This window comes from Petaurus breviceps, unplaced genomic scaffold (assembly GCF_028583685.1).
Source record: "Petaurus breviceps papuanus isolate PSGF00001 unplaced genomic scaffold, PetGlider_PUasm1.0 90845, whole genome shotgun sequence".
NCBI classification, from domain to species: domain Eukaryota; kingdom Metazoa; phylum Chordata; class Mammalia; order Diprotodontia; family Petauridae; genus Petaurus; species Petaurus breviceps.
Window position 1 is genome coordinate 553093 of NW_027187359.1, and position 27857 is coordinate 580949.

General features: G+C 38.0%; 1 protein-coding gene across 1 annotated transcript; it reads left to right on the forward strand.

Annotated features, from left to right (window-relative positions):
- The first annotated feature begins 1294 nt into the window (after positions 1-1294).
- On the forward strand, positions 1295-27413 carry YWHAB (tyrosine 3-monooxygenase/tryptophan 5-monooxygenase activation protein beta). Its single transcript, XM_069071842.1, has 6 exons — positions 1295-1494; positions 17081-17383; positions 19990-20113; positions 23364-23527; positions 24474-24569; positions 25450-27413. The coding sequence occupies exons 2-6, from the start codon at positions 17084-17086 to the stop codon at positions 25504-25506; spliced, it is 741 nt and encodes a 246-aa protein (XP_068927943.1). The 5' UTR covers positions 1295-1494; positions 17081-17083; the 3' UTR covers positions 25507-27413.
- Positions 27414-27857: the final 444 nt, after the last annotated feature.

A 27857-nucleotide genomic window follows, 5' to 3' on the forward strand; every position in this document is an offset into this window, starting at 1 on the left:
CTTAACAATGTGTTCTTCTGAGGAAACAAAACCACTAAGTGTGTTTCCTGAGGGAATTATGGTTGCCTTACTAAAACACCCTATTAATTCTGCACTGTCTACTATAGGTAAACTAGTAAGGGATGACTTGGGCCATAGAATACAGGTTTTATTTTATAAATTAAAATAGGAATACATTTATGATTTATGTATAACTCAGGCCCACTGGATGGGGAAATGAACCATTCTCCTTCTTTGGGGCTCAGGTTACCTCTCTGTAAAATGAGTCTGTTCTCTAAGGTCCTTCCTTCCCAGTTACATGTTCTAAAATACTCTCCAGCTGTGATATCATAATCATAATAATAACTGTAAATTTTAAGGTTTGAAAAACACTTTACACACATTTCATTTTTATCTTTATAACAACCCTGTGAGACAGGCATCGTTATTATCCCTGTTTTACAGATGAGGACACTGAGGCTAAGAGGTTATGTAACTTGTGCCTGAACCAGGACTTAAACTTAGGACCCCCTCTCCCCACCTTACTCCAAGTCTGGCATGCCAGCCACTAAGCTACCTAGCTGCCTCATGTTCTTTGGTCTCTTCCAGCTCTGTTATCTTATGTTCTTAGAGTCCTTTCAGTTTTAACATTCTGTGTACTAAGGCCTCTCCCACTTCTGACATTCTCTGCATTAAGATCCGGGGTCTGACATGCTACATTCAAAAGGCCCTCCTTAAATATGACATTTTGTGTTCTAAAGATCCTCCCAGCCCTGACTTTCTATGTTTTAAAGCTGCTCCCAGGTCTGACATTCTGTGTTCTAAGACCCCTTCCAGCTCTGGCATTCTGTGTTCCAAGGCCCTTCTCAGTCCCACATCCTATGTTCTATGTTCTTTCATCTCTGACGTTCTCCGTTCTATGTCTTTTCAGTTCTGACATTTTATTTTCTAAAGCCTGCCCAGCACTGACGTTTTCAGTTCTAAGGTCCATCTGGGAACAGCAGTGCATACATTCGGTCAAAATGAAGAAGATGGTCTTTTCCAGCTCCTTATGAGCCAAAGGAACGCCCTTCTCCGTCCCTTTTCCCACCCTTCGGCCTATTCCCCAATTCTTGGTCCCCTCACCCCATTTCCGTGTGTCTTCCCCTCACGCCCAACTCCCCTCCCCCTCCCCCCGCTTTCGCCTCCTCCTCCTCTGTCTTCCCAGAGCGCCCCTGCACTCAGGGCCGGGCGCCCCCGCGTGCCGCTCTCGTTCTCGGCGGCCCAATGAGGAGGTAGTGGGGGGAGGAGGCGGGGCAAAGCTTCCGTCGGAGCGGAAGCGGCGACCGGAGCGGAAGTGGAGCAGCTGCTGCCGCCGTTGCCGTTGCAGTTGCCTCACCCTGGGGGGAACCGCCGCTGCTGTTGCCGCCGCCACCATCGCCGCCGCCGTAGCTGCTTGAGGAGAGGTTTGGGGAGAAAGCGGTCGCCGCGCTCGAAGTCTTGACGGAAAGTGTGTTGTTCGCCGTCCGCTGCACGGTGAGTGCGGGGCCCCCGGGGGCCCATTCCGTGACGCCCCTTTGGAAGGCCGGGTCCCCGCGGGCGGGTGGACGGGCGGGGTCTTCGGGGGCTTGGCGGCTAGTCCTGCCCTCGACCGGATCCGACTTCCTTGCCCCTGCCATGCCCTGGTTCGGCCCGGCCCCTCCCTGTTTCCGGCCTGGGCCCGCGTCTCCTGCTAGGGCCGCCCTCCGCTCCCCTCCCCTTCTCCTCGGGGGCCCACGCCTGGCCCCCTTCTCCCGTTTAAGCCCCCATCCGTCCATCCTTTACTCTCTTCCCGGAGTACCCCAGCATCCAGCCTCCCCCGCCCGGCCTCCTGTCCCGGCCAGCCCCTTTCGAACCTGGCGTGGTACCCACGGACCAGCTGGGCCCCGAGGTCAGGCTGCTTGCAGCTTGTTGCCTGAGCCCCACGTTTTCTGTATCAAAATAAATCAAATTGTTTAATAAAATACGAGTGTTTTCTTCATCCCCAGCTTCTGGCTTGGCCCACTCTTGGTGAGTAGGGGGTTTAACCTTGGGAAGCGTAGACGGAAATGAGCTCCCACCCTCTGCTTTGCAGTAAAGCCATTTCATCGTTCAGTGGTTATGGGGTTCTGCCAGTGCACTTGATGTCGTGCAAAGCTCAGAATTACGATTGGAATTAAGAAAATGCAGATCTTTCAGCAGATTGAGTCTAACGTGTTTCCAGTAAAAAATAATTGAGACAAGAAAATGAAACGTTTTTCCCTGGGGTATACTAATTTAATAGCTAGAGGTTTTTGTTTGCTCGTTTTTTGTTTTTGCCTGGCAGGCAGCTGCCCATTCGGGGGTCAGTCGCATTTTGGGGCTGGAATTTGTGGGATCGATGAGAGGGGAGTGTGTGAAATGGATAGCTTCCCCTCCTGCTCCCCCAACTCTTTCCCCCCAGAAAGGCACTGCTTGGCACATGGAATCTTAATATGTAATGGTTTGTGTTGGCAGAATTATTAAGGTTATCAGCCCACCTGTAAAAACCTACATTCCTCCCTCCTCCTGGCCCTAATTGCATTCTCTTTGTTAAGAATAGATAGCATCAGGCTCTGATTTTACTTGCCCTGTGTGGGTGGATGGAATTTGGCCAAATTTTGTGAATCTGGAAAGCCAAGAAAGAAAGCTGCTGAGCCCAAGCAGAAAGGTCAAATACACATGTAAAAATATGAAACTTCACATCAAAATAATTTACATAGATATTATTAATTTATGAATACCTGGCAACCTGGGAACTTGAAAGTTAGATTTTTTTCCTTTCAGTCTGTATGAATTTTGGCCTTGTGAAATATGCTACAGATTCCTCCCAGTATATGCACCTTGCTGTCAGCTGAAAGATTTCCTTCAGGACTTGTAATTTTTCTTGAATTCCTGCTGAGGGTAGTACAGGAAAAACTGAGGATAAAACCATATGAATTTTTATTGGGCTTATACTAGGGCATGAAGTCTGACCTCCAGACTGGAAAGCCAATTCACTCACTACCCCTGGATTGTAATTCTCAGCTCACCTTGTGAGATTAGACATTAACCCATTTTACAGGAAAAGAATTCATAAGAAGTGTGATTTGGCCTAGACCACACATCAAGCCTTAATGGTCCTTAATCATCATAATTAAGTATTCATATCAGTAAGAGTGGTCCCTAGCATTATGGTTAAAACTGGCCCATCATACAATAGTTATGTATACTAATACCATTTTAGAACTAGAACATCGTAGATCAGGTGGAACAACCTTGACAAAGCAGGCTGGGTAAATTCCTAAGTAGTCAGGCTAATAGAAATCCAGAGCTCAGGTCACTTGCAGCAAAAAAATGGAGGTTACATATCATATGCCTTCTTGCCTTCAGCTTTGATCCAGCCCATTTGTAAATATGTTGCTTTCACAGTGGCATAATCAGGAATTTCAGGTACTTTTGTGTATTAATACAGAAGATTCTTCTGCTTGTAATACCTTATCTCTTGAGACAGGACAACTGACTGTTGAGTCTGGAAGACCTGGGTTCAAGTGCAGCCTCTGACATTAGTCATCTAACTCTGAGCAAGATACTTAAACTCTCATTGCCCCACATGGTTCTCTAAGGCTATGAGATGTTGAATAATTATTGCTGATCATCAGCATTGGTTGAGAGTTCTCTCCCTAGGAGTTCCTACACTATGAAATCACAAATCTGGACTAAAAAAATCCTAAACTCTTTATTGTAGATATTAACTAATTGGACAGAAGCCATTTTTGAATCTTTAGTTTAGCCAATAATACAGTCACATGGTCAAATCAGCTAATTAGACGTAAGAATAGCATTTTTTTTTCTACTTGTAGGATTTTTTTTTAAATACTGTTATGTAAATGAACAGAATATTTGGAATATCACTTTACCTTCAGGCATACATCATGTCATAAGTGGTACTGAAAATAGCATCTTCATGATCAATCAGTTCCTGGGATCCAGAAATTGTACTTGTCCAGTCACTCACTTTACATTAAATAAGACAAGGAACCAGTTGAATAAGCACTATAGCTCAACACATTGTGTAGTACTTCACAATGAGCAGCAAATGCTTTCAGTCCTTAGTGTATTCTTCTTGTGTTCTGTTAATATACAGAATTGTGTTTAAGCAAGAAATTATTATGAAGACAAAATCCATGGGGGACATAATGGGCTTTGTCTTTCATTGGGATTCCTTTAGGGTTCTGGTATGCACTAGGAATGGGGTCTGGGGCAGCATCTACTAACAGTTTTTCAATACTGTAATTTTTTTTTGCACCTTATTTTATGTAATAAAGCAGCAAGAAATTTGTAGGTTATTTTTAGGCAATTCCTGGTTTATCAGAGTATAATATTTTCTTTTCTCAGCCCCAGAAATTCCAGGTTCTTTTCTGTCAGATTTTGAAGGTATGGACTCTCAGCATCAGTTTTTCTGTATTGGCTTAATATTTTTTCTCATGTTAAATTTCCTAAAAATGTTTTTGTTGGAATAGATGCCCAAAAAAGCATTGTCATCTAGTGGATAGGGCAGTGCATCAAGAGCACTGAGTTCTAAGATGTTCTCAGCTTTGTAACAAATTCAGACTAAATGATTGACGTGTTTACCTAAGGAAGGATACAGTTTCTTATCCCCTACCTTCCTCAGAGAGATAATGATGCTTATAACATGCCATAAAATCACAGAATGTCAGAGTTGGAAGACATCTTTTTTTTTTTTTGCAGGGCAATTGGGGTTAAGTGACTTACCCAAGGTCACATGGCTAGTTAAGTGTCTGAGGTCAGATTTGAACTCAGGTCCTCCTGACTCCAAGGCTAGTGCTCTATTCACTTCGCCACCTAGCCACCCCAGTTGGAGGGCATCTTAAAAATCACCAGGTTACATCCCCTGTTTAAAAGGGAGGATCTGAGTCCCTGTGGTAGTGACTTGCATAGTAAAAGAGCCAGTATTTCTGACTTCCAGTCTAACATCCTTCCCTATACCACAAAGTCTTAAGCAGTATATTAACTTGTAGAGAATTGATATTTGAATAACCCTTAAAGCTCTTTTCATCTGTTCTCATTTAGTCCTAACAACCTCTGGGCAGGGATGGAGGTGGTGATGGAATGGGAACAAGTGCCTACTAATTGTCTACTGTGTTTCAAACACTGTGCTAAGTACCTTATAAATATCTCATTTGATTCTCAAACTTAAACCCAATGAAATAAGTGCTATTATGATCCCTATTTTACAGTAGAGGAAATTGAGGCATAAAAAAGTTAAGCAACTTACCCATGGTCTCAGAGCTAGAAAGTGTCTGAGGTTATACATAAACTCAGGTCTTCCTGACTTCTAGGTCTGGTACTTTCTCTATCTCACCACCTAGCTGCCTAGTCAGTAAGGGATTTGTTACAGGTTACGTACTTAATAAATAGAGCCAGAACTTCAACTTGAATCTTCTAAATATGATATTACAATCTATATGATAACCTATAATAGGAAATATATCATCTTTGCTAACTTGATTGTAAATGATGATTCCCTTTATTTGTGACTGAGCTGGACTCAACTTTCTAAGGGGAATATTTAGTACCTTAGTCCACTTTTCCTGCCTGTTCCCTTAGTGACTTTTATGTAAAAACCAATAATTTCACAGCTTTTTCTCCTAAAATGTCTTTTAATGTAGACATATATCTAGTTCTAATACTTGGAAAGAGATGAAAAGGATCAATGACCCATTTAGCATCCAGAGAACAAGTCATTCCAAGCAGACTGCAGGTCAGTGAAGATGGCTCAGTTTTTTTTAATCTTGCTAGTTTTCTATATATAATGTAAGTTTTTTTTTAACCTCTGTGCTAGTTAATTAGTTTATTTTGTGTTTTTTCCCCTCCCACCAAGTTTCCACAGGGAAAGCTATTTCTCATATGTCTTGACCTGCTAAAGGTGTTTAGAAACAACTGTAAAGCAGATATGAACACTATCTGGTATCAGAGTTTGCCCCCAGATGGGTTGCCTTAAACTGTTTGGACTTTTTATAGCATTTGTTGTTCCTTTCTTATATTCTCAATTCTCATTTTAATGTTAAGAATTGCCTTTGCCTTTTTACTGTTGGAGACAGCCTTGTGTCATGGAAATAGACTTCAGCTGGGGGTCAGTAAGCCCAATTCCCAGTCTTGGCTCTACTATTTATTAAACTTTAGACAATTCATTTCCTCTCTCGGGCTTCTGTTTTAGCTGTCTTTAAAATGAGAAGATTGGACAAAGAACAGACATCAGGAATGTTTCCAGGGACACTTTAAAATTCTGTTTGATCAGAATCTAAGCTTCTTGAGGACAGACTGTTTTTCTTCTTTTTCTTTATATGTTTAGTACCTAGCATAGTGCCTTGCACAAAGATGCTTAATAAATGCTAATTGGATTGGATTGGATCTGTAACATAGCCATTGATAACTGATCCATCTGACAAACAATACTTCATTTCTAACAATGATCAAACTCTAGAACTGATTACAGATGCAATCTCTGGTGGGTTTCATGGGTCACTGTAGCAGCAAGCACCCCAAGCGTCCTCAGGGTTTGCCGCCACCACAGGTTCTTGGATCTGCTTTGTTAAAGGAAAGCAACTTAAAATGGGTTAACAAGCTTACTTTAATCAGTCAGACATATATCGTTTACCTTGTTCAAGGGAAAAAGGTCAGCACCCCAAACTTCAAAATATACAGACAGAATTATCAAGACATTAACAGATCAAGTAGACAGCTTTCCAAACTGTCCAACCATTACATCCATACCCAGTCAACATCTGGGTTTCCACATCTGGGTTTTTCAAAGCCGGGGGGACTCTCAACAACGGCTTCCCAGAATTCAGATCAAATCACAGAACACTTCTCAAAGTGAGTCCCAAAACAAAGCTACACATCAGGGCTTATATAGCCTTCTCCTGGCTCAGAGAATGTAACAACCTTATTGACTCACTGGCCAATCAAGAAGTATCTACTGAAAAACAAGCCTCCCTCCCCAGGCTTCAGATACATTTTAGCCTAGGGGCAGGGAAGATCTTCCAAATTTGCATTCCCATTACAGTCACTTAGTCTATTTGGGTACTTTTGTTTGCTTTAGGGATTACATCTTTGTCATGAAAAGTTAACAGTAGTGTCCATGTATGGGTAATAAATGCAAACATTGCACATCCATATGCAAGAGAGTATGTTTGTATTCTGAAAATCTAAAAGAAAGTTGGATTTGAAATAAGATAGGAATGGGTCTCAAGGGCAAAGTGCCACTTCTGCCTTTGCTTTTTAGATTTTCATAAATGTGGGGAGTAGGCATATGATTGTGATGAGAGAGAAAGACAGAAATTACCCTTAGAGGTAGCTTAGTACAGTAGAAAGAGTCAACATGTAGTTTAATTACCTGTGTGCTCCTGGACTATGGTGGGCAAGTCTTTTTATTCTCTTTGGATATCAGTTTCTTTATCTATAAAATGGGGGTAATCATACCTGTGACACCTACCTCATGGAGTTAGATGGAAGAGATGAAAGAAAATGTGGATAAAGGTCTTTGTAATCTTTAAAATGCCATATAAGTTAACTATCACTATTACCCCCTAGATGTTTCTTCTTCCATTGCCTTCTATGATCTTACTCTCCTGTTTTTTAGGGGGTTTGTTTTGTTTTGTTGTTTGTTTTGCAGGATTATTATCCATCTCGACTTAAGCATGGTTTCCTCCATGGCCCTGTCTTGGACCCTTCTTTCTTTCAAGATGATGTCATCAATTTTCATGGGTTCAGTTATCTGTACATATATGACTCATAAACTTATGTATCTAGTCCACTCTTTCATCACCCATTTGCTGGACATCAGATGTTCCTTTGGCATCTCCAACTTATGTCTAAAACAGAACTCATTATCTTCTCTTAACCAAACTTGCTTCTCTTCTAAATTCCCCCACTTCTATTAGTATTGCCATCATCCTTCTGGTCACAGTTTTCTTTGTAGTCAACTCTCGTTTTCCAACTGGATGCTGAGGCCTTTCATTTTTACCTCCACAAAATCTCATATACAATCCCTTCTTTCTCTTCACATGGTTACTTACACTGTTGATATCACCATCACTTTTCACATAATTGCCTTGTAATTGGTTTATTTCCTTTCAGTTAATTAATCTGCATAGCTGCTAAATTAATATTACTAACATATAGGTGTGACCACTGCATTTTCTTGCTCACAAATCTTTCTTGGCTCCCTATTTCCTGGACAAAATACAAATTCTTCAGCCTACCATATAACAGTTTCCACAATCTGAATCCAATCTGTTTCCAAACTTTACTGGCTATGTATTTTGGCTAAACCAGCTTTACCAGCAGTTTCCAGAACTCAGCTTTCCACTTCCCATTTCCATGTATACATAGATTATCTCCCATTCCTGGAATACCTTCCTTCCTCACCCCCACCTCTTAGAATCCTTTGCTCCTTTCAAGGCAGATTTCAGGTATGGAGGTCCATAAAACCTTCCTTAATCCTCTTCCCCTCAGTATTCTCTGTCTCCTCAGTTTTCCGTGTCCTTTATATATGTTCTATTTTTTCAGTACAATGCAAGTTCCTTTGAGGTCAGGGACTGTTTTGCTTTTGTCTGTATCCCTAATGCCTAGCACATATCCTTGTATGTAAAAGGTACTAATATGTATTTGTTGAATCATTTTTAGCCTGTTATGCTCTGATATTGGGCAGATATGAGGCGACTAGGTGACACAGTGAATAGAGCACTGGCCCTGGAGTCAGGAGGACCTGAGTTCAAATTCGGCCCCAGACATTTAACACCTTGGGCAAATCACTTAACCCCAATTGCCCTACCTTCCCCCCTCCAAAAAAAAGGAAAAAAAAATATTTCTAACAGTCTGTCACATGTTATTGTGTGCCTCAAAATCTGCACCTATTTGTAGGACTAATATATTTAAATATATGACTGAAATTATTCTCTAGTTAATCAGCAGATGGTGCTTTAAAAAACAGCATGTAGTCTTAATGGATAGAGCATTTAATGCCAAAAGACATGAGTTTTATTGTCATTTCTGCCAGTGACTCACTCTGACCATGGACAAATCATTTAACCCCTATCTTTTATTTATTTGTTTAAGTTAATTTTTTCTAATTGAACACACATTTAATAACGATATTTATTACCCAGTAGAACATGGGCACGTGTTAGGAGACAGCCTCTTCCCTGCTGAGAACTTCCCAGATTCTCAGTGTTCATTGTGTGTAGTGGTTAGAGGAATCCACAGTACTAGGAACTTTGTGTTTTAGATGACTAATTTCTGTTTCTGATAATGTTTTAATAATTTGAATGGAGTAACAATCATTATTAGCTTCTTAAATTTTGTGTGTAGAAAGGAACACAGACATTTTTAGAGTGGGTGTTTTCAATGAGTGATTTTCTCCCAGCAGCACACAGAAGAGCCAGAAACTCTTCAACTTTTCTGGCTAACACCCACAAACCACTTGGTTCTTGTGACTTTCTTGTACCCTTTACAGTAGCATGGCATCAGTTTTTCTTCAATGTCATATTTCAGCTCTGTAATCTTTGCTTTAGAATACTGTAGATAATTGAAGACAGTACATAATAAGAATGTTATTTAATCATTTTAACTCAGGATTTACTGCCAGTTGCCTTTCACCAGATTGACCTCTTGACCATCAGAGATTTTAGACCTGCCACTAATTTTTCTTTCCTGTCTTTTCCTCTAGGTCCTTTAACCTTATAGCCCCTCACTTCTTTTTTTTTTTTTTTGTCTTCTGATTGATGTTCGCTTAATTCTGTTCTCTTGCTTATTATAAAACATTGTACAAATATAAGTTGCTAAATGATTATTATACTTCAGTCATGGATCACAAAAGACCATAAATTGACAGTCAAGACTGGAGCTGGGGAATTCAGTGGGATAAGCCAATGATGCAATTATTTGGATGGGGATGGGAAAAGTCAAACAAGTTGATCAATTCTGATATTTATTGGATCTGTACTTGGATAATGGATGACTGATTTGAATACATAATTCCTTTTTTCCTGCCTCTGAGGAATTGTTCCTACTTGTATCTTTCTGTTCCTCAGCTCTTCCAAACTGTTCCTTCTTCCAAACTCTTCCAAACACTCCTATCCCATAGACCTCTGCCAAGATTTATCTCTTGTATGATGAAGCTTTTTCAGGTTAACTTTGGGTTCCCTTTACTCTCCCCTGGATGTATTAGCTATAGGTGAGGTCAGTTCACCTTCATCCTGTGTTGACTCTTCCTTTTGCCACTTGAAAAATGGATTGAATGTGATGTAATTTTACTGTTCAGAATTCTGTATCTCACCAGGAAAACACTGGTGAAGGTTTGGAAAAAGGAGAAATTTAACTTAAGGTTACATTTGCTCTATCTTTTGAACTGGGGTCCCTTTTAAAGGGGACCCCTTATCCAAGGTCACAGTAGACAACTGGAATGAATGGGTAAAAGTTGCAGAGGCAGATTTAGACTAGTTGTTGGGAAAAACATCTTAGGAATTAGATCTGTCCAAAAGATAGATTCCCCCTTTGTATTTCAAGGAATCTTACTGTATTGATACAGGACATCACTTAGAACTGGGACTTTCTGTTTTTCTATAGTAACATTTCAATAGATTAGCTTTTTATAGTAACAAATATTTCCCAACCCTCTTGACTTGACAGATTCAATGGCTCAGAACAGATTGATGCCCACCAGGTGGGTGTACATTAAACGCAGATAAGTCCTACTCTTTAACATATATGTAAGTATTCCTGTGTTTGTCACTCACATGGAAAATGCCTTTGACTCACTCTGCAGAGCTAGACTTCTGCTACCTCTGATGAATATATTTGTTTGCTTTGGTATCTTGACGGTATGCTCTGTATTAGTATCAGTTTTGGTGATTGATTTGGCTTGAGTCTTTCAGAGTTTTCTAGGAAGCATATTAGGGCTCCCCTCTTTGGGATTTTTTTAATTGACATCTTTGGGTCAAAGCCTCAGGAGTAAAGAAAGTCTTGGTTATGAACCATCACAGTCTTATCATCTCTTGAAAGTTCATTTTTTAACAGATAAACAGGACTTAATTACAGATAATCACCAACCTGTGCATCTGTTTTGGAGGGGATTGTCAGTTCAGGTTATTTATGTCAAAGTGGTGGTGTCATGGATTAAGGTTTTCTGTCAAATGAAGGTAAACAGTTTCTTTTATCAATAGGTCCAAACTCGATTTCTGTTGTTGTCTTAGGCAGCAGAAGGATAGAACATTACTTAAGCTGCATTCTCTTTGTGCATTACTGATGGTCTCTATGATATGAGACAAGATTATTTGATAAACTGAGTGCCTACTGTGTGTCCAGCATTGATTGGACGGACAGTGATGTGGGGGAATATAGAAGAAATGTCAGAGAAAGTACCTTGGAGATGATAGAACTTAAGCTTGGTTTTAGGGTAGATATAATTCTTTCCACATAGTAAATATTCATTGAATTGAAATGGTGACAGGGGATTCCATGTAAGGAAAATATAAGCAAAGGAATGGAAGTAGGTATGAGCTTGGTATGTTTATGGGACTGTGAGGAAGCATAGAAGAAAATGTGTTGGAGAGTGATGGAAGAAGAATTGGGTGGCCATATTGGAACCAGATGATGGAAGATGTTGAAGTCAGTTATAGTTTAGGTATGAGACAATATACTATTGTAGAAAGAGCAGTGAAATGGGGAAGATATGGATTGGTACTGCCATGTTATCCTTGAACCCAGGACACTTGGCAGCATCTTTATGGTCCCCATGCTAAATTATGAGGCCTGAGAATGCCATGAGGCAGAAAATGCCATATATTTTTGCCAGCCAGGCTGTGATTTCTGAAGTGACTGTCCTCTCACTGTGTTTGGGGTGATTAAAGGAGAATACCCTTGTCACTTGAGAGTAAGTCCATATGTATGATGAGGGACTTAAGGATCTACTGCTTGATTCCCTCTTATATTTTTGTTTTGCTATTATGCCTTGATTAAATGCATTGCTTTTGAGGGCAGGGAGGAGCACTAGACTTCTATTCAAGAGACCTGGGTACAGTCCTGGCCCTGTCTATGACTGTAGGCACATTGCTTAACCTTCAAGAACCCTAGCTTCATCATTTTTACAATGGGGGATGATCCTATGTGTTCCACCACACAGTTATTGTAAAGATCAAGTGAGATTTGTTCACTTTAAAGCATATGCAAATTTAATATACAAAAGCAATAGAGATTCTTACTAGTTTTTTGAGTAGAGAAGTGGCAGCATGAAAAAAACCAATTTAGGAAGGTTCAATCTGGCATATACTGTATATAGTGGAGCTTTATAAGAAAATCGAAATGCCAGGGAATATATGAGTATGGAAAGGGTATAATAATATGTCTTTGAAGAATAGGTGCATTGAGTTTTTATTTTTGAAAGAAATGAGTTGTGCTTGGTATGACTGGTATAGTTTGGTTCTTTCCATTTGAAATTTGTTCAATTAATAGTAGCCTCCACTTTGTGTAAATTGAGAAGCAGTGTGACTTGAGGGTTGGTCGTTGGTCTTTGAGTCAGGAAGATAAAACTACATTCAGAATTTGAGATTTAAAAGGGACCCCAGCTGCTGTTGTAGTCCATCTCATACCCAAAAAGGAATCTCCATTGTAAATAACATACCTGAGAAGTGGCCATTTAACCTCTGCTTGAAGATCTTAAGTGAGGGGAATCTACCACCTTTTTAGGCAGCCCATCTTTGGACAACTCTAATTCCTATGATGTTTTTCCTGACATCTAGCCTAAATTTGCCTCTTTGCAACCTTTACCCATTTATCCCAGTTCTGCCTATTGGGATCATATAGAATAAGATTTAACCCTGGGTTAGATTCATTGGGCACCTGATTTGCATCCAGTTTTTTTTCCCCTGGATTTAAGCCTATTAAGTTTATTTATTTTTAGTTTTCAACATTCACTTGCATAAGTTTTAGATTTTCTCCCCCCTCCCCAAGATGTCATGCAGTCTGATGTTGGCTCTACATATACATTACTATTAAACATATTTCACATTAGTCATGTTGTATAGAAGAATTAGAACAAATGGGAGGAACCATGAGAAAGAAAAAAAAACAAAGAAAATAGTGTGTTTCTCTCTACATTCAGTCTCCATAGTTCTTTCTCTGGATATGGAAGACATTTTCCATCATGAGTCCTTTGGAATTCTTTTAGGTCCTTGCATTGCTGAGAAGGGCTAAGTCTATCAAAGTCAGTCATTGCATACTGTGGTAAGCCTATTTTTTGATACATGTTGACTGTGTAACCCTGGATAAGTCTTTGAACTTCTTAATGCTCCAGACAGCTTTATAAAACCATAAGGCACAGACCATTACTGATCTGTATTAGTAGAAGGGTTTGTCCTCTCTAGGAGTTCTGGACACTGATGTTATCACATGAAGATTTCCTCTTCATCCTAAGAAAAAAAGAAAGTAACATAAAATATCATAGCTTCATTCTCCCACATTATCTTGTTGCCATGAGTGCTGTGATGGACACTTGGGTCCTGGGCAGAGCAGTTGAATTTTTCAAGATTCCAGTGAGAATGGATGGCGAGTTGTTATAAATTGACAGCTAGTCAAATACAGTATTTATAGATTCTTATTTGGCAGTGTTTCTCCACTGCCCCTGTCCCCAGTCCAGCATGATCATGGATTATTCAGGAATGGCAGAATGTCATATTGATGCCCGATTTTGTAACCTGGTGACCCTCCAGAAGAGCATGGCATTGGTGTTAGATTTGGCCTTAGGAGACCCTTGTCTCAGCTGTACTGTTTATGAAGCTGTATGACCTTGGACAAGTCACTTCACTTTTCTTGACCTGTAAAATGAGAGGGTTGTTTTAAAATATCCCTTTTACCAAAATAGTTATGATAGGATTTGTAGTGGTAGAAAAAAGAATCCTGGATTTAAAGTGAGTACCCATCCAGTACCCCAGTGATGAACACAAAGAATGCAAAAAACATGGGAATGCTGATATAAATCATTTTGGGACGAAGTAAGCAGAACTAGAACAGAATATACAATGACAGCAATAATGTAAATGAAAACAACACCAAAAGGCAGATTAATTGCAATAACCAATCTCACTTCTGGCTTAGTAAAAATGTGTGTGACATAGTGTGAAGGGAATTCTGTGGTATAAATGTGAAATACACTGTCAGATGCAGCTTCTATATTTGTTAGTTTTACTTTAGTCTTTTCCTTATATTGAGGGATGGTTCAATGGGCAGGAGTTGACAGTTAAGTGGTTATATTTGATATTTTTAAAAAAGCTTTAAGAATAAAATGAGGACAATTCTCAGATCAACAATTCTCAAACTTTTTTGGTCCTAAGACTCTTTCTTTAAAATTATTCTTAAAAATAATTGAGGACTGCAAAGAGCTTCTCTTTATGTTGGTTATAGCTATCAGTATTTACCATATTAGAAATTAAAACATCTTAACAGTATTATGAGAATAGCTTTGATCTTGCAGACTTCCTGAAAGGGTATCAGACACCCTCAAGGGTTACCTGGACCATACTTTGAGATCACTGGACTAGATAATTTCAAAACCATTTCTTGCTCTGACATTATATGGCATCCAGTCTTATTTGACATTTTACCTTGGCTCTTAACCCAAACTCTTGAGTAGTAAACTTTTGGTATGCCCCTATTAGGGCAGTGTGATGAGGGAGGGAGATAGACGTGAGATAGAGGTTTTTAAAAAAACAACCAAAAAAAATCTGATATATCTACTTGTTTGGTTTGAGATCCAGGCTTACAGCATTCTTTAACTGGTCTTCATGCTGGAAATAAACATTCTTTGGTTCAGTTTACTAGTAGCACAGACTAATAGTATGTATAGAAGGCTTTCTGTTAGGGTAAGAAATAAGGATTTTTTAAAAAGCTGACATTTATATATCATTCTGAGTCTTAAAAAGTGCTTTATACATTGTCATTTGGTTCTTTTTTGTTGTTGTTTGGTTTTTTGTTTTTTTTTATTAATTTGTTTATTTCCTTTTAGTTTACAGGATTCAATTCCACAATTCCTTGAGTTTCACATTTTGTCCCCCTCTCTCCCCTCCCCCCCATGGCGGCTTATAGTCAAGTATAGGATCTGTAAATACTTTCACATTATACATTAGTCAGGTTATAAGGACGGATTGTACTAGCTGGAATGAAAAATGGTAAAGAGGACATAAAACCAAATAAGAGAAGAAAAAAGATCAGGTATTTTGCTTCCACCTGGATATAATCTTAGTTCTTTCTAGTTCTTTCTCTGGATGCACATATTTCTCTCCACCATGTCATTTGGTTCTTAAACCATCCCAGGAAGATGTTAACCCCATTTTACAGATGAGGAATTGGGCTCAGAGAGATTATGATTTTTCTATAGTCATAGTTTAAATTAGAGGCAGAATTCAAACTTAGATCCTTTTTAACTCCAGGTCTTTTAAGCCATAGTGATATGGTTAAAATTTTTATCAAATCAAGTAGACCTAGTGCCAGTGGATTGTGTTTAGATGTAAATGTAACAGTCAGCAGGTATTTATTAAATGCTATATTATATTATGATATATATTTAAAACTATGTACTAAGTACTGTGCTAAGTGCCAGATACCAAAAAAGGGAATAATAGTGCCTGCCCTTAGAGAACTCACATTTTATAGTTGATGGAGGTACTATACTTTATGTAAAATTGGCAAGAGAAAACTTTTGTGTAGTGGGAAGGCCACTAGAAGTGGGGGTCAACAAACCAGTCTTAGAGTCTTGGCTTCACTCCTCATTTTTTGACCAGATAAATTCATTTACACTATGAACTTCACTTTCCTTATCTGTAAAACATTGGTCTTGAATGTTTGTGTAACCTACCTCATTGGGTGATTGTGAAGCAAGTACTTTGTAGAACAATAGAATATAAGCTCCTTGAGAGGTAGGGAGTATTTAATTTTTGGTTTTGTATGTTCAATGCTTGGCATATAGTAGGTGCCTAATAAGTGATTGCACAACACGTGATATATCATGAGTTGCTATTTTTATATATAGTGACTATAGATATAAATGGAATGAATCATTTTGGGTAAAGGTTGAGACCTATTTTGAACATAGATCTGAATTGGGCTTATAAGGTGTAAAATAGTATTAGACAGTTTAGTAGGTAAGCATTTTATGATAGAGATTCTATAGAATTTCTTCCCTGATGTTTAAGATTAAATAGAAGACCCATGTGGTCCATTTTGTACTTGAGGATTGTATTAGTAACTTGCTTGTAGTCACATGACTGGTAGGTAAATGGTAGAGTCGGGCTCAGTTCAGGATCTTATGACTCCTAAACTATTACTGTTTTCTCCATACCACAATACCCATCAACATTGAAATGTGTTTAAAAGTTACAAAAAGATAACACTGCTTGAAAACTTTGGCGACTATACTCTTGTTTCCAGTAAGATTGAAGTATAAATCTAAATATAATAAATATATTTAGGTTTATCTTCATAACCTTCGCTTTGTATCAGCTTTGATCAAATTCAGTCTTTTCTGTAAAGTTATCAGGGAACAAAAGGATACAGGCATTGCTAAATGGGTCAGTTGAATAGCTCTTGTGTCATTTGGTCAATTTCCAGAAAAATGCTTATTTGGATAGCTCTAATGTCTTGCTTTTGTTCTTATCTGAGAAAGTTTGTGTGAAAGACCCTTAGAAATACTTCATAGATGATGGGATAGCTTTTAGAACCTTGGTTCTGATCCTGGTTTTGCCATTGACTTTGTATATGACCTTTCAGCCATGCCACCTCATTTCCTTCCTCTGTAGAATGTAACAGGTTCAACTCAATCATTGAAGTTCCTTTGAGCTCCAAGATTTTATTCTAAATTTCAATCTAGTGTTAAAATTCTGTGTCTGAGGTTCCCAGCTCTAATGGTCTACGTTCTTTATATCAGAGTCCCTTCTAGCTCTAGCATTCTATGAAATCTGTTAGCAGAGAGGTGTTTGTTCCCTGTGGTGTCTGGCCATTTAACATTTATTTTTCTATCTTTTTACTTTAGGGAATGACCATGGATAAAAGTGAGCTTGTGCAGAAAGCGAAACTCGCTGAGCAGGCTGAACGTTACGATGACATGGCTGCTGCCATGAAGGCAGTCACTGAGCAAGGACATGAGCTGTCCAATGAAGAGAGGAACCTCCTTTCAGTAGCCTACAAGAATGTGGTAGGTGCCCGACGTTCTTCCTGGCGAGTCATCTCCAGCATTGAGCAGAAGACAGAGAGAAGTGAGAAGAAGCAGCAGATGGGCAGAGAGTATCGTGAGAAAATCGAAGCAGAGTTGCAGGATATCTGTAATGATGTTCTGGTAATAATAATACTGTTTAACATCTACATACATAGAGAGTAAAAGTTTATATAGAGTGCATTATCTGACAACAAAACTGGGGTAGATGGTACAGGGTTTATTTGTCCCCATTTTACAAAGGAGGAAACTGAGCTCTTAAGGATTAATTAATAGCCACAATCAGATAGTTAATAAATATCAAAGCTGGGCAAATTCTAATTCTTAAATCCATTATTATTTCAGTTACATCATGGTGTCTTCACTGGTAATGATCTGGTTTCTAATTAGATTCAAGCTTCCAATTATATTAGAAACCTATGGAAGTATTTGTATCCAAGTTTGGAAACTTACCCTCTTCCGCCCTGTGCTTACTTTATAGGGTCCATTTGATTTTACACTTTAAGGTCTCTTTTTCCTTCCTACTTTAAGCTTATCCATCAGAAAAAGCAGGCTTTCATCATCATCTCTTCCTCCCAAGTGAAGAGTTAAAGTAAATAGACAGGAGTCAGGAGAGAAAAAAAATTACAAGCAGTTTGCTTACCATTAGACTTGTAATGTTATGCCCCAGCATGGAGTGAGAAGTTGAAATGCAGAAAAGTGTTCCAAAGCCAAATAAAAATGATGTGAGGAACTGGCTACTTATGGGGTTGTCTGTGTCTACTATCTTGATATAGGTAATTGAGCATCTGTTCAATGTTTTGTTAGCTATCTACTGTGCAAAAAGTACTGTGCTGGTCACTAGGGAGATAGAAAGATGAATAAGATTTTCTTTGCCCTCATAGTCGAGTTAGGATAATGTGTCATACAAAAGTAGTGTAATAACTATAGTTATATATAACACGTAATAACTATAAAAGTATTCTTTACTTATAAGCGGCATTGTCTTTGGCAGAAGCATAAGACCTGAAGCAAATATTGCCTCACATATCCAATGAGAACAGTTTTATAAGGGTGCTGTAAGTCTTAGCATAGGTTCAATGGTCATCTCTATATGAAGATGGCTCCCAAACCTACATATATAGTTCTAATCTGTTTCCTGAACTGTAGTCGTACATACATCATCGACTGCCTGCTGGACACTTCCACTGGAATATCTGATGGTATCTCAAACTCAGAATGTCCAAAATAAATCATTTTTTCTCACTAAACTTGCCTCTTTGAAGCTTTCATTTCTGTTGAGGTCACTTCCTTCCTTCCAAATATCCAGGTTCCTAATTGCAGAGGCATACTTTACTCTTTTCTCCCTCATCCTCTGGATCCTTTCAGTTTCCAGATCTTGTCAAATTGTTATCTATATCATCTCTCACATCAATCTCTCCATTACCCTAGTTCAGGCCTTTATCACCTCCTACATAGTATATTGCAGTAGCCTTCTAATTTATTATCCTTCTAGTTTTCTATCTAGTCCATTCATGCAGCTGCCAAATTAATATCCCTAAAACATAAATCTGACCATGTCATTATTGAAAAATCTTTAGTGACTCCCTGTGCCCTCTAGGGTAAAAGAACAAATACTTAAGCCTGGCATTTGAATTTTGGTACAGTCTGGCCTCTTTTATAGACTTAATATTACTTTTTACATGCTTTATGTTCCAGCCAAACCAACTTACTAGGTGCTGACTGAACTTAGCATTCTATCTCCCATCTTAATGCCATTTGCACAGACTGTCCTCTTTCCCCAGCTCTGCCTCTTAGAATCCAGGCTGAGTTCAGGTGCTACTTCCTAGATTGAAACCTTTCATAATCTATTTTTCTTTTTCCTTTTTCACATTACCTTAGATTTACTTATACGTATAAGTTCCTTGAAAGCAGGAATTGTTTTAGTTTTGTCTGTATTTTGGTTCCTTGCACCTAGTTGATATTTGGTAAAGGATGAAGTGAGGGTGAGATTAGGTTCAAATGAACATTATAGGCATCCCTAAAGGGTAAAAGAAGTCATCACCTCCCCGGATGGCCATCCTACTGTCCAGTTATGAGCAGTGCAGGGCCTCAGGGAACTACCCCAGTTTACTGTACCCTGGGGACAGCTCTGTCCGTGACAGCTTCCTTTTGAGAAACTGTACACAGGCAATATTCTTTTTCCCTGCCCTCCATGGTATTCTACTACATATATATTATGTATCTTCAATATAGGGCCTTAAAATTACTGTTAAACTTTTGCAATTTGCCCTTTTTTTTCCTTTCGAACTAGGAGAGTCAGTCATGTTTGAATCAGGCATTTGTGTTGCCCAAACCAGTCTTGAAAATTCTTTCCCAGCTATTAGTTTTTGGAAATCGCACATCCTCACATAGCAAAGGAAATATTGAAAGAAATTTGTAAATTATCTTTAGTGGAAAGTATATAGTCTTGCTAGGTTTTGATCTGGGATAAAAGATTTCATTGAATCTCAAAGTTGGAAGGGACTTTTTTTAGAGACCCTCTTTTAGGTCCATAAATCCCTTGCTTAGTAAATGAATCCTCTCCATGGTATACCTAATTAATAGTATTCTAGCCTATATTTTGTCCAAAAAGTATCTTTTAAATAAACCACCAAAGTTAATTATAACAAGTGATTTTGTAGTTTTAAATTATCCTAACTATATTAAAATAACCTCAATAAGACTTCAAATCCTTAATCTCTTTTCAGGAGCTCTTGGACAAGTACCTTATTCTCAATGCCACACAACCAGAAAGTAAGGTCTTCTACTTAAAAATGAAAGGTGATTACTTCAGATATCTCTCCGAGGTGGCATCTGGAGACAATAAACAAAGTAAGTAATGTTTTAAAGAAAAATAGCCAAGATTGGAGCTACTTTGAATATATAGTGTCTTTATCAGATAGATTCTTGGGACCTAGTTTGAATTATATTGCTTTTAGGAGAAAGTATGTATTTGTTTACAGAATTTTGGGGGGTGGAGTCCCAGATGTAGATGATGAAATATATTATTAGGTTTTTTTTTTTATTAAAAGTACTGATTTTGCTCATTTATTTTCTTTTCCTCTTCTTAAAAAAATTCATTATAAGGGATGGCTCTTTGGAAGTGGAGAAGGGAAGAGATACAGAGGGAAATGTATGTGATTTAAAAACAGAATATATTAAGATGTGATTTAGTTGGGAAATAATGAACTTGGAGTCAAGAGGGAACAGAATTTCAACACATTGCTCTGCTATTATTAGTCATTTGACCTTAGACAAAGTCAAAAATTTCTAAGTTTCCGTTTCCTAATTGTAAAATGGGGTTAACAATACACCACCCACCTCCCATTGTTATTTTGAGGAATGTTAGAATGAAAGTTCCTGTGAGTAAAGAGGTTGATTGTTTTAGTTTTGTATTCTTGTGTTTAGCACAATACCTGGCATATAGTAGTTGCTTAATAATATTTGTTTATTAACTGTTTGAAGCACTTTATAAATTGTAAAGCACTAAAAATGTGAGCTTCTATTATGACTGACACTTTGTAGTGTGCAGAATTTCAAATCATCTTGAGTATTATGTCAGATGATACTCAAAAACATTGAAGTAATCTGCTAAGAAAGTTAATTAAGCTAGTCTACTTGTTTTTTCAGAAATGATAAAAAGTATATCTCACTTATGAAATAAAAATGAGGTTAAAATCTTTTAAAATTTTATTTTCTTAAATCTTTATTTTCTTTCCGCATTGGGAGAAAAAAACCCACAAAATTATTATAATAAATATGCATAGTCAAGCAAAACAAATTCTTGCCTTGGCTATGTCCCAAAAGTATGTCTTAGTTCTTCATCAGGTCTGTTACTTCTCTGTTCCTTTGGAGCATACCTCATCATCAGTCCTCTGGTGGCCCATTGGAATTGTGGTTGGACATTATGTTGATCAGAGTCCTTAAATCTTTCAAAATTATTTGTCTTTATGGTGCTGTTATTGTATAAATTGTTCACCTGGTTCTACTCACTTTACTCTTTCATTTCATATAAATTTTCTCAAGTTTCTCTGAAACAATCCATTTAATAATTTCTTATAGCAAAATCGTATTTTATTACATTCATATATCATAATTTCGCCAGTTAAAATCTAATTTAGTAACAATGATTTCAGAAAATCTTGTCCTTGAATATTTGAGTGCATCTCTTTTTAGAGGTGGAGTTTGAGTGTGGGGGGGGGGAGTTTTGATAGCTTGAAACCATCAGGGATGGGTGATATTGACCCAGTCTGTTTTTAACTGGTGGTGATACTATGACCTCATTCACTAGGTCAGACTCCATGCTAGCCAACTAAAGTTAATTCATTTGCTTCTATCATTGTACATGATATGAGCAATAATCCATAAAATTAAAAAAAATGTTTTTGTAATAATAAATTCTCTTTAATTCTATCACCTGAAGCCATATTAGGGTACATACATAATCAATTTCATGAAACTTGTGCACATTCAGTAGAGTGGTGATTGTACAACACCACTTAGCATCTCAAAATCAGGAAACATACTTGAATTGTTTAAATACAATCCACAAAACTTAAAAAAATTAGAAGCCATCCTCAGTCAGTTAAAACTTTTAAGCTTAATACTTAATATAAATGATTAGTCTCTTATAAGGGCTATCAAGAATGATATTGAGATTTACATCATGGGATTTGTGTTCTGTGATGATATCCTGGGCAGGGATATGACGGGCCAGATGCAGCTAGTTGGCACAGTGGATAATGTTAGTCTTGGAGTCAAGAAGACCTAAATTTGAATCCTGCCTCAGACATTCATTACCTATGTGACCAGGGGCAAATCACTTAATCTCCCTCAGCCTCAATTTCCTAACCTGTAAAATGAGGATAATGACAACACCTCATGCTGTTGTTATGAGGCTCAAATGACAGCCTGTAAATTTATTTGCAAGACTTAAAGTGCCTTATAAATACTACCTATTACTTCTATCATCATTATTTTTTTTATTAATGTTAAGTTGTGTCCTGCTAAAGCCCAGCAAAAAGTTTTACCATAGTTTCTGTAGCTTCTACATGTGTTTTTTGTGTGTCAGAAGTAGAACTTTTGTAAGGTTTAAATATTTGTCTTTATATATTCACAAATTATGCTCTGAAAATAGGACATTGACTTACAAACATAAAAATATTTGTTAATTAGTTTGATAAGAAAATGTTTAAAAGCATTTAGCAAAAAATTAGTTATCTCTGACCTTGGAAATTTGATTCCATTTTTAAAATATCACATCAAAACAAAAACTACAATTTAAGTTTTCTTGAATCCCTTATCCAGAAAAACTCAGAAAGGAAGATAGAAGTGATTGTTCGACCCTCACCCCATAGCCCCCCAATGGCTGAGAAAGCTCCCTAAGGAACTGAAATGCTAATGTCCAGAATGAGTCCAGGTACTTAGCCATATAGAACACCGCCACTGTTAACTGTGCAGCAACAATAATGATAGTATAAGAACCCTTTAACTGTTCTGGACATACTGAGGATATGCAGTAGACTGTTGGGCGTTTTTGGCCACTGGAAACCAGAAACTACAGTATCCCTAAGGTCCAAAACACCTCACTTTTTACTAAACTCATTTCAGTGGGTTTAAGGCTAACTGAAGTTGTTACCAAATTTTAATCTCAGGCTAAAATCTAATTGACGTTTTCCCCAAAAAACAAAACACAGTTCCAGAATTGATGATCTTGTGTTGGCTGAAGATTTATCTTGTTTTTTGTTTGTTTGGATTTTTTGAATTACTTTTAGGGAATAAAACTGTGTAGATCATTCTGGTTGTTGATCCTCAGGCATGCTTTGTGCTGTTGGAAGCTCTGAATTGGCCTTTCAAAAATGACATAAAGTATATCCATGAATGTATAACTTAACTAATTGGGAACCAGTCCTCAACTGTCCTTTTTGAAAGAGACATGCAACAGGGACAGTTACACTTGGGGGAAAAACATGCCACCAACTTGGCTAAAATAGACAAAATTTTTATCAGACCAAGTGAGAACTTAATACTTTTAACCTGTGAGTGAATGCACCTTACGAATTTATTTTTAAATCCTTTCTAGCCACGGTATCAAACTCCCAACAGGCTTACCAGGAAGCATTTGAAATTAGTAAGAAAGAAATGCAGCCCACACATCCAATTCGACTTGGCTTGGCTCTCAATTTCTCTGTCTTTTACTATGAGATACTAAATTCACCTGAGAAAGCTTGCAGTCTGGCAAAAACGGTGAGTGGACCCTTTTTGTGTCTCCCAGTAGGTCACTGACCAGCAGGAAGGAGTGTTTCATAACTTAGTTTTTTGTCCCTGAAGCTTGTTTGAGCTATTTCATTGACAAAGTCTTCCATGAGAACCAGTCCTTTGGGAAGGAAATGTATACAACCTTAGAATACCCTTCTCTTTTTTTTCTCATCTTAGTGTTTTCTAGTCATTTGAGATTATTGGTGTAGAAGCTCAGGTGGAACAGCTTGGCTGTTTGTCTCCTGGTTATTGTGACTGAGACTCAGACAAAGGCATGATCTTCATCATACCAAGAACTGAAGTCAGATTCGGCTAGTCTCATTAGTTTTTGCATCCTCACTTTGTTACCTCCTGTGTGCTGTTTTAAATAACCTAACTGCCCTTTCTTTCTGTGTAGTTGACATGTTTTTTGAAAAATGCACTGCTACTTTCAAACTTTTTTAAATGGCATTTGGAATTAAAATGAGTCTTGAAAAATGTTTTGTAGCTCAGTTGTTAGTTTTAGGAGTAGCAGTTTTATAGTCACTGTTTCATCTCCCTTCAATAGTTCAAAGATTTTAATGTCATCACACTTTCTATCCATACCTTTCAACATTAGATCATAAAGTAAATAGGAAACATTTTATGTAACTCAGAATTCTAGTGGACCTACCAGAAAACACATGATGTTAGCAGTGGTTCTTGTAATATTCTCCTCTAGGAACTTTGTGGTTTAGAGGTGTCTTTTATCTTTAGAAGAATGAGGATTATAAATGTGCATAAGGTGATATTTGCTAAGATAGTTAGTAAGCAGGATCATGGGCCGTGTCACCAGAATCTAAAAGTACAAATGGAAGACTATTTTCTTGAATGTTTTGGCTAAGGAGAAAAATAAATTTAACTAAGAGAATGAGTGTCAAAGAATTCTGTGCTAAATCTTTGTAGTTTGTTTTAGGCCTTTGATGAAGCGATAGCTGAACTGGATACACTGAATGAAGAATCTTACAAAGATAGTACTCTGATTATGCAGTTACTCAGGGACAATCTCACTGTAAGTATTATGGCCCTGTGGTTATCTCATCTGTACTGTGCTTTGGAACATTTTACCCCCCAAATAACTGTTGATGCCACTTCCTATGAGTTTCTTTATCACCATTTTTTCTAGAACTAGAATCCTAAAAAAAATTATTCACATTATGTTAGCATGATCTGTCGACATTTTGTATGATGCCATCTAACAAATGGTTGTGTAGATGTTCGTTATCTCTCAGGTCCCCTTACACAATTTTCTAGGTCTGTACATTTCCTACCTAAAACCTTCACTCACCTGCAACTGAATAGGCATTACTTTAGGTGGTTGATTTATTCATCAGTTAGTTGTAAAATACTGTGTGTTCAGTATATTGTGCTAGGTGCTATTATAAATAAAATATAAGGTATAAATAAATGATACATAATAAATGTCTTTTTATGAAATATAAGATAAATAAGATATGCTCCTTGCCTTTAAGGAGGTTGCAGTCTAGTAGAGGAAAAAGAAATGTACAGACTCAATACAAATTAAGAGTATGGCCATTGCATAAGAGATGTATAAAATATATTACAAGATCAAATAAGAAAAATTATTTCCGGGTGAAGGGGGAAAAGAATCAAGGAAAAACTTCTTGAAGGAACCGGTCTTTGGGTTTTGAATAATGATTTAGATCAACAGGGAAGGACATTTGGGTGGAAGCAGTAGAATGAGCAGAAAGGTATGGAAGTAGGAAAGAATGAAGGCACATTCAAGAGAATATAATTTGTATGGAGTATGAGGGTGGGAAGTAACAGAAGGTAATATTAGGAAAAGTAAGTTGGAGCTAGCTTTTAGAGAGCCATGAATGCATGCTAATTTCATAAATGAGTGCAAACAGCTTTCTTTTTTCTTCTTACAGTTATGGACATCAGAAAACCAGGGTGACGAAGGGGATGCTGGCGAGGGAGAGAACTAATGGCTATCATGCTTCACTGTCTGTTCAATATCACTCTGTACCCTACACATATATCCCTTTGTGCGACAAAGAATCGTACGTCAACTTTTCACAACCTCAGCATAGCAAAAACAGTCCGTAGGGTGAACAGTTGGTGTTTGTATCAAAAACTGAGATTGGTAAAACAAATAACGATGGCATTCTGGAGTTTGATTCTGATTAACATTGACAGGATTACTGAGTGTTTCTCTTTCTCTCTTTCTCTCTTTTTTTTTTAAACTGAACACTGTGATTATGGGGTTTTGTAACTTAGCAGAACTCTCTTACTGGTAGAAAAAAAATAGACCTGAATTATGTGTAACTTTTTTGAAAAGTTTAATCTGATATCCAAATAGTCAAAGTACAATTCTGTTGTAAAGCTGTACAGAAAGTTATAGAGATTATATTGTGACACTGGGACAAGGAATGAAACACCCATCTGGTAATATTCCAGCTCGTTGACAACTGAAAGTGATTCTACCTGTTATTCAGGGCTTCAGATTCTTCATCATTTTGGGCTGTTTACAGTCCAGAACTGGTGAAAGTCACTGTCACAGTTGCCTTCTCCTCTGGGGAAGATGGATTCCTGACCTCCACATTTCTTTGTGATAGTCACCTGGATTTTGAAGCTGAGTAAGGTCTAATGCACATATAACCTAGAATCATAGAATCACAGAATTTCTGAATTGAAAGGACCTTTCAGCAGCTATCAAGTATGTGACAAAACCCCGTTCCCTTAGCATTAAGTTACCAATTTACAACTTATGCTTAAATAGAGGAATCATCCTTTCATTGTGACAAGTGAGCTGAAGCAAGAAAAGATGCATATTTTATGAATGGCCTTATCTGTTTGCTGGATATTACCTTTAGGAATAATGTACTTACAAGATTGCCTTTCTCTAAGAAAATTTAAAACAAAAAACCTGTAGGGTATTCCCAATTTAGAATTCAAAATGCGGTCTCCAACCATTCTTTCCACACTGTCCTCTCCACCTATTAATGTAATTTTTTCCTTCCTAGATTTCTTTCCTTTGGTCTCCTCTTACCTATCTCTTTTTTCTTTGTGAATTCTGTCCTTCTGTATATTTTTGCTTCACTTTTTGTGAATATATGGGCAGGGGAGGGGGGAGGGGGGGGGAAGGGGAATTTTCCAGGACTTGTGGACAGGCCAGAACTGCAGGTGCCACCATTCAGTCTTCCTCCAGTTCTTTGAGTATATGCTGCTCTTAAGTCATACCCAAGATCTGGCTTGAGTCAGTATATTAACAGTTCCCATTATTTCCTCCTGGAATGCAGCCCCAACATACTTGTTAGTACCTGACACCAGGCGTGCCCAAATGAGACCCTCTAATTTACAGAATGTTGCATGAACCATGAACCATGCACAGGAAAGGACTCCAAGCATCCAGGCCTATCGTCTCACAGCACCGTCTTGCCACCTTAACATTCCACTGAGCTATCAATACCATCTGTTTGTCCATTGTCTGCTAAAACAAGTAAAATTCATGCACTGATTTAAAAAAAAAAAAAGGAAAAAAAAATAAAAATCCACAAAAACACTCCCCCCTAGCTGAACCATTGTGCAGTTAGTCCTTGGCGCTTGATCAACACAGTAGTGAATGTGGAACCGAGCCTGTCTGTATATCTGGTAGCTCTTTTTTGCTTTGTTTTTACTGACCAGTATTCTGCCTAACGTTTGCTTCTGTGATGGGTATATTGCGTAGCACACATGTGGTTGTGAAAATAGTATAGCAAAAACAAAATCCCTGGTTATTGATGTACTAGATTTGTGTCTGTCTTTTAAACAGTTCTAGTTTCACCTTACATGGAATAATCAGGAAGAGTGTAAAAGAATTCAAAAGTGAAATAAAAAATTTTATCAGTTAAAACAGGCCTGTGAATAATTGTTTTGTTCTCTTCGTGGGTGGGAAGGGAGCTCATCTTTTCATCTACCTTTTTGTTGAAGCAAGACTCCTCTTCCAAAAATCTAGCTGAAACCTCCCTCCTGTAGTAACTGGGGTTCTTCAGATTATAGGGGGTTAGGGGCAGCTAGGTGTCAAAGTGAATACAGGACCAGCCCTAGAGTCAGGAGGATCTGAGTTCAAATCCGACCTCAGACACTTGACACTAGCTGTGTAACCTTGGGCAAGTCACTTAACCCCAAGTGCCTTGCCAACCCCCCTCCAAAAAATAAAATAAGATTATAGGGGGGTCCATGAACTTGGATGGAAAAAAAAATATTAACTTCTAACTGAAATTTAGCATTTCCTTCGATTATGAAGGTAGGCAAAAATAATTCTGATGATGGTGGTCTAAAAACGCGTTAGATCTCA

Bases quoted from the DNA above. Each gene is read 5' to 3' on its own strand.
- YWHAB (XM_069071842.1), top strand. From the start codon at position 17,084: ATGACCATGGATAAAAGTGAGCTTGTGCAGAAAGCGAAACTCGCTGAG. The intron at 17,384-19,989 runs GTAATAATAATA...ATCTCTTTTCAG, and splicing joins ATATCTGTAATGATGTTCTG to GAGCTCTTGGACAAGTACCT. The intron at 23,528-24,473 runs GTGAGTGGACCC...AGTTTGTTTTAG, and splicing joins CTTGCAGTCTGGCAAAAACG to GCCTTTGATGAAGCGATAGC.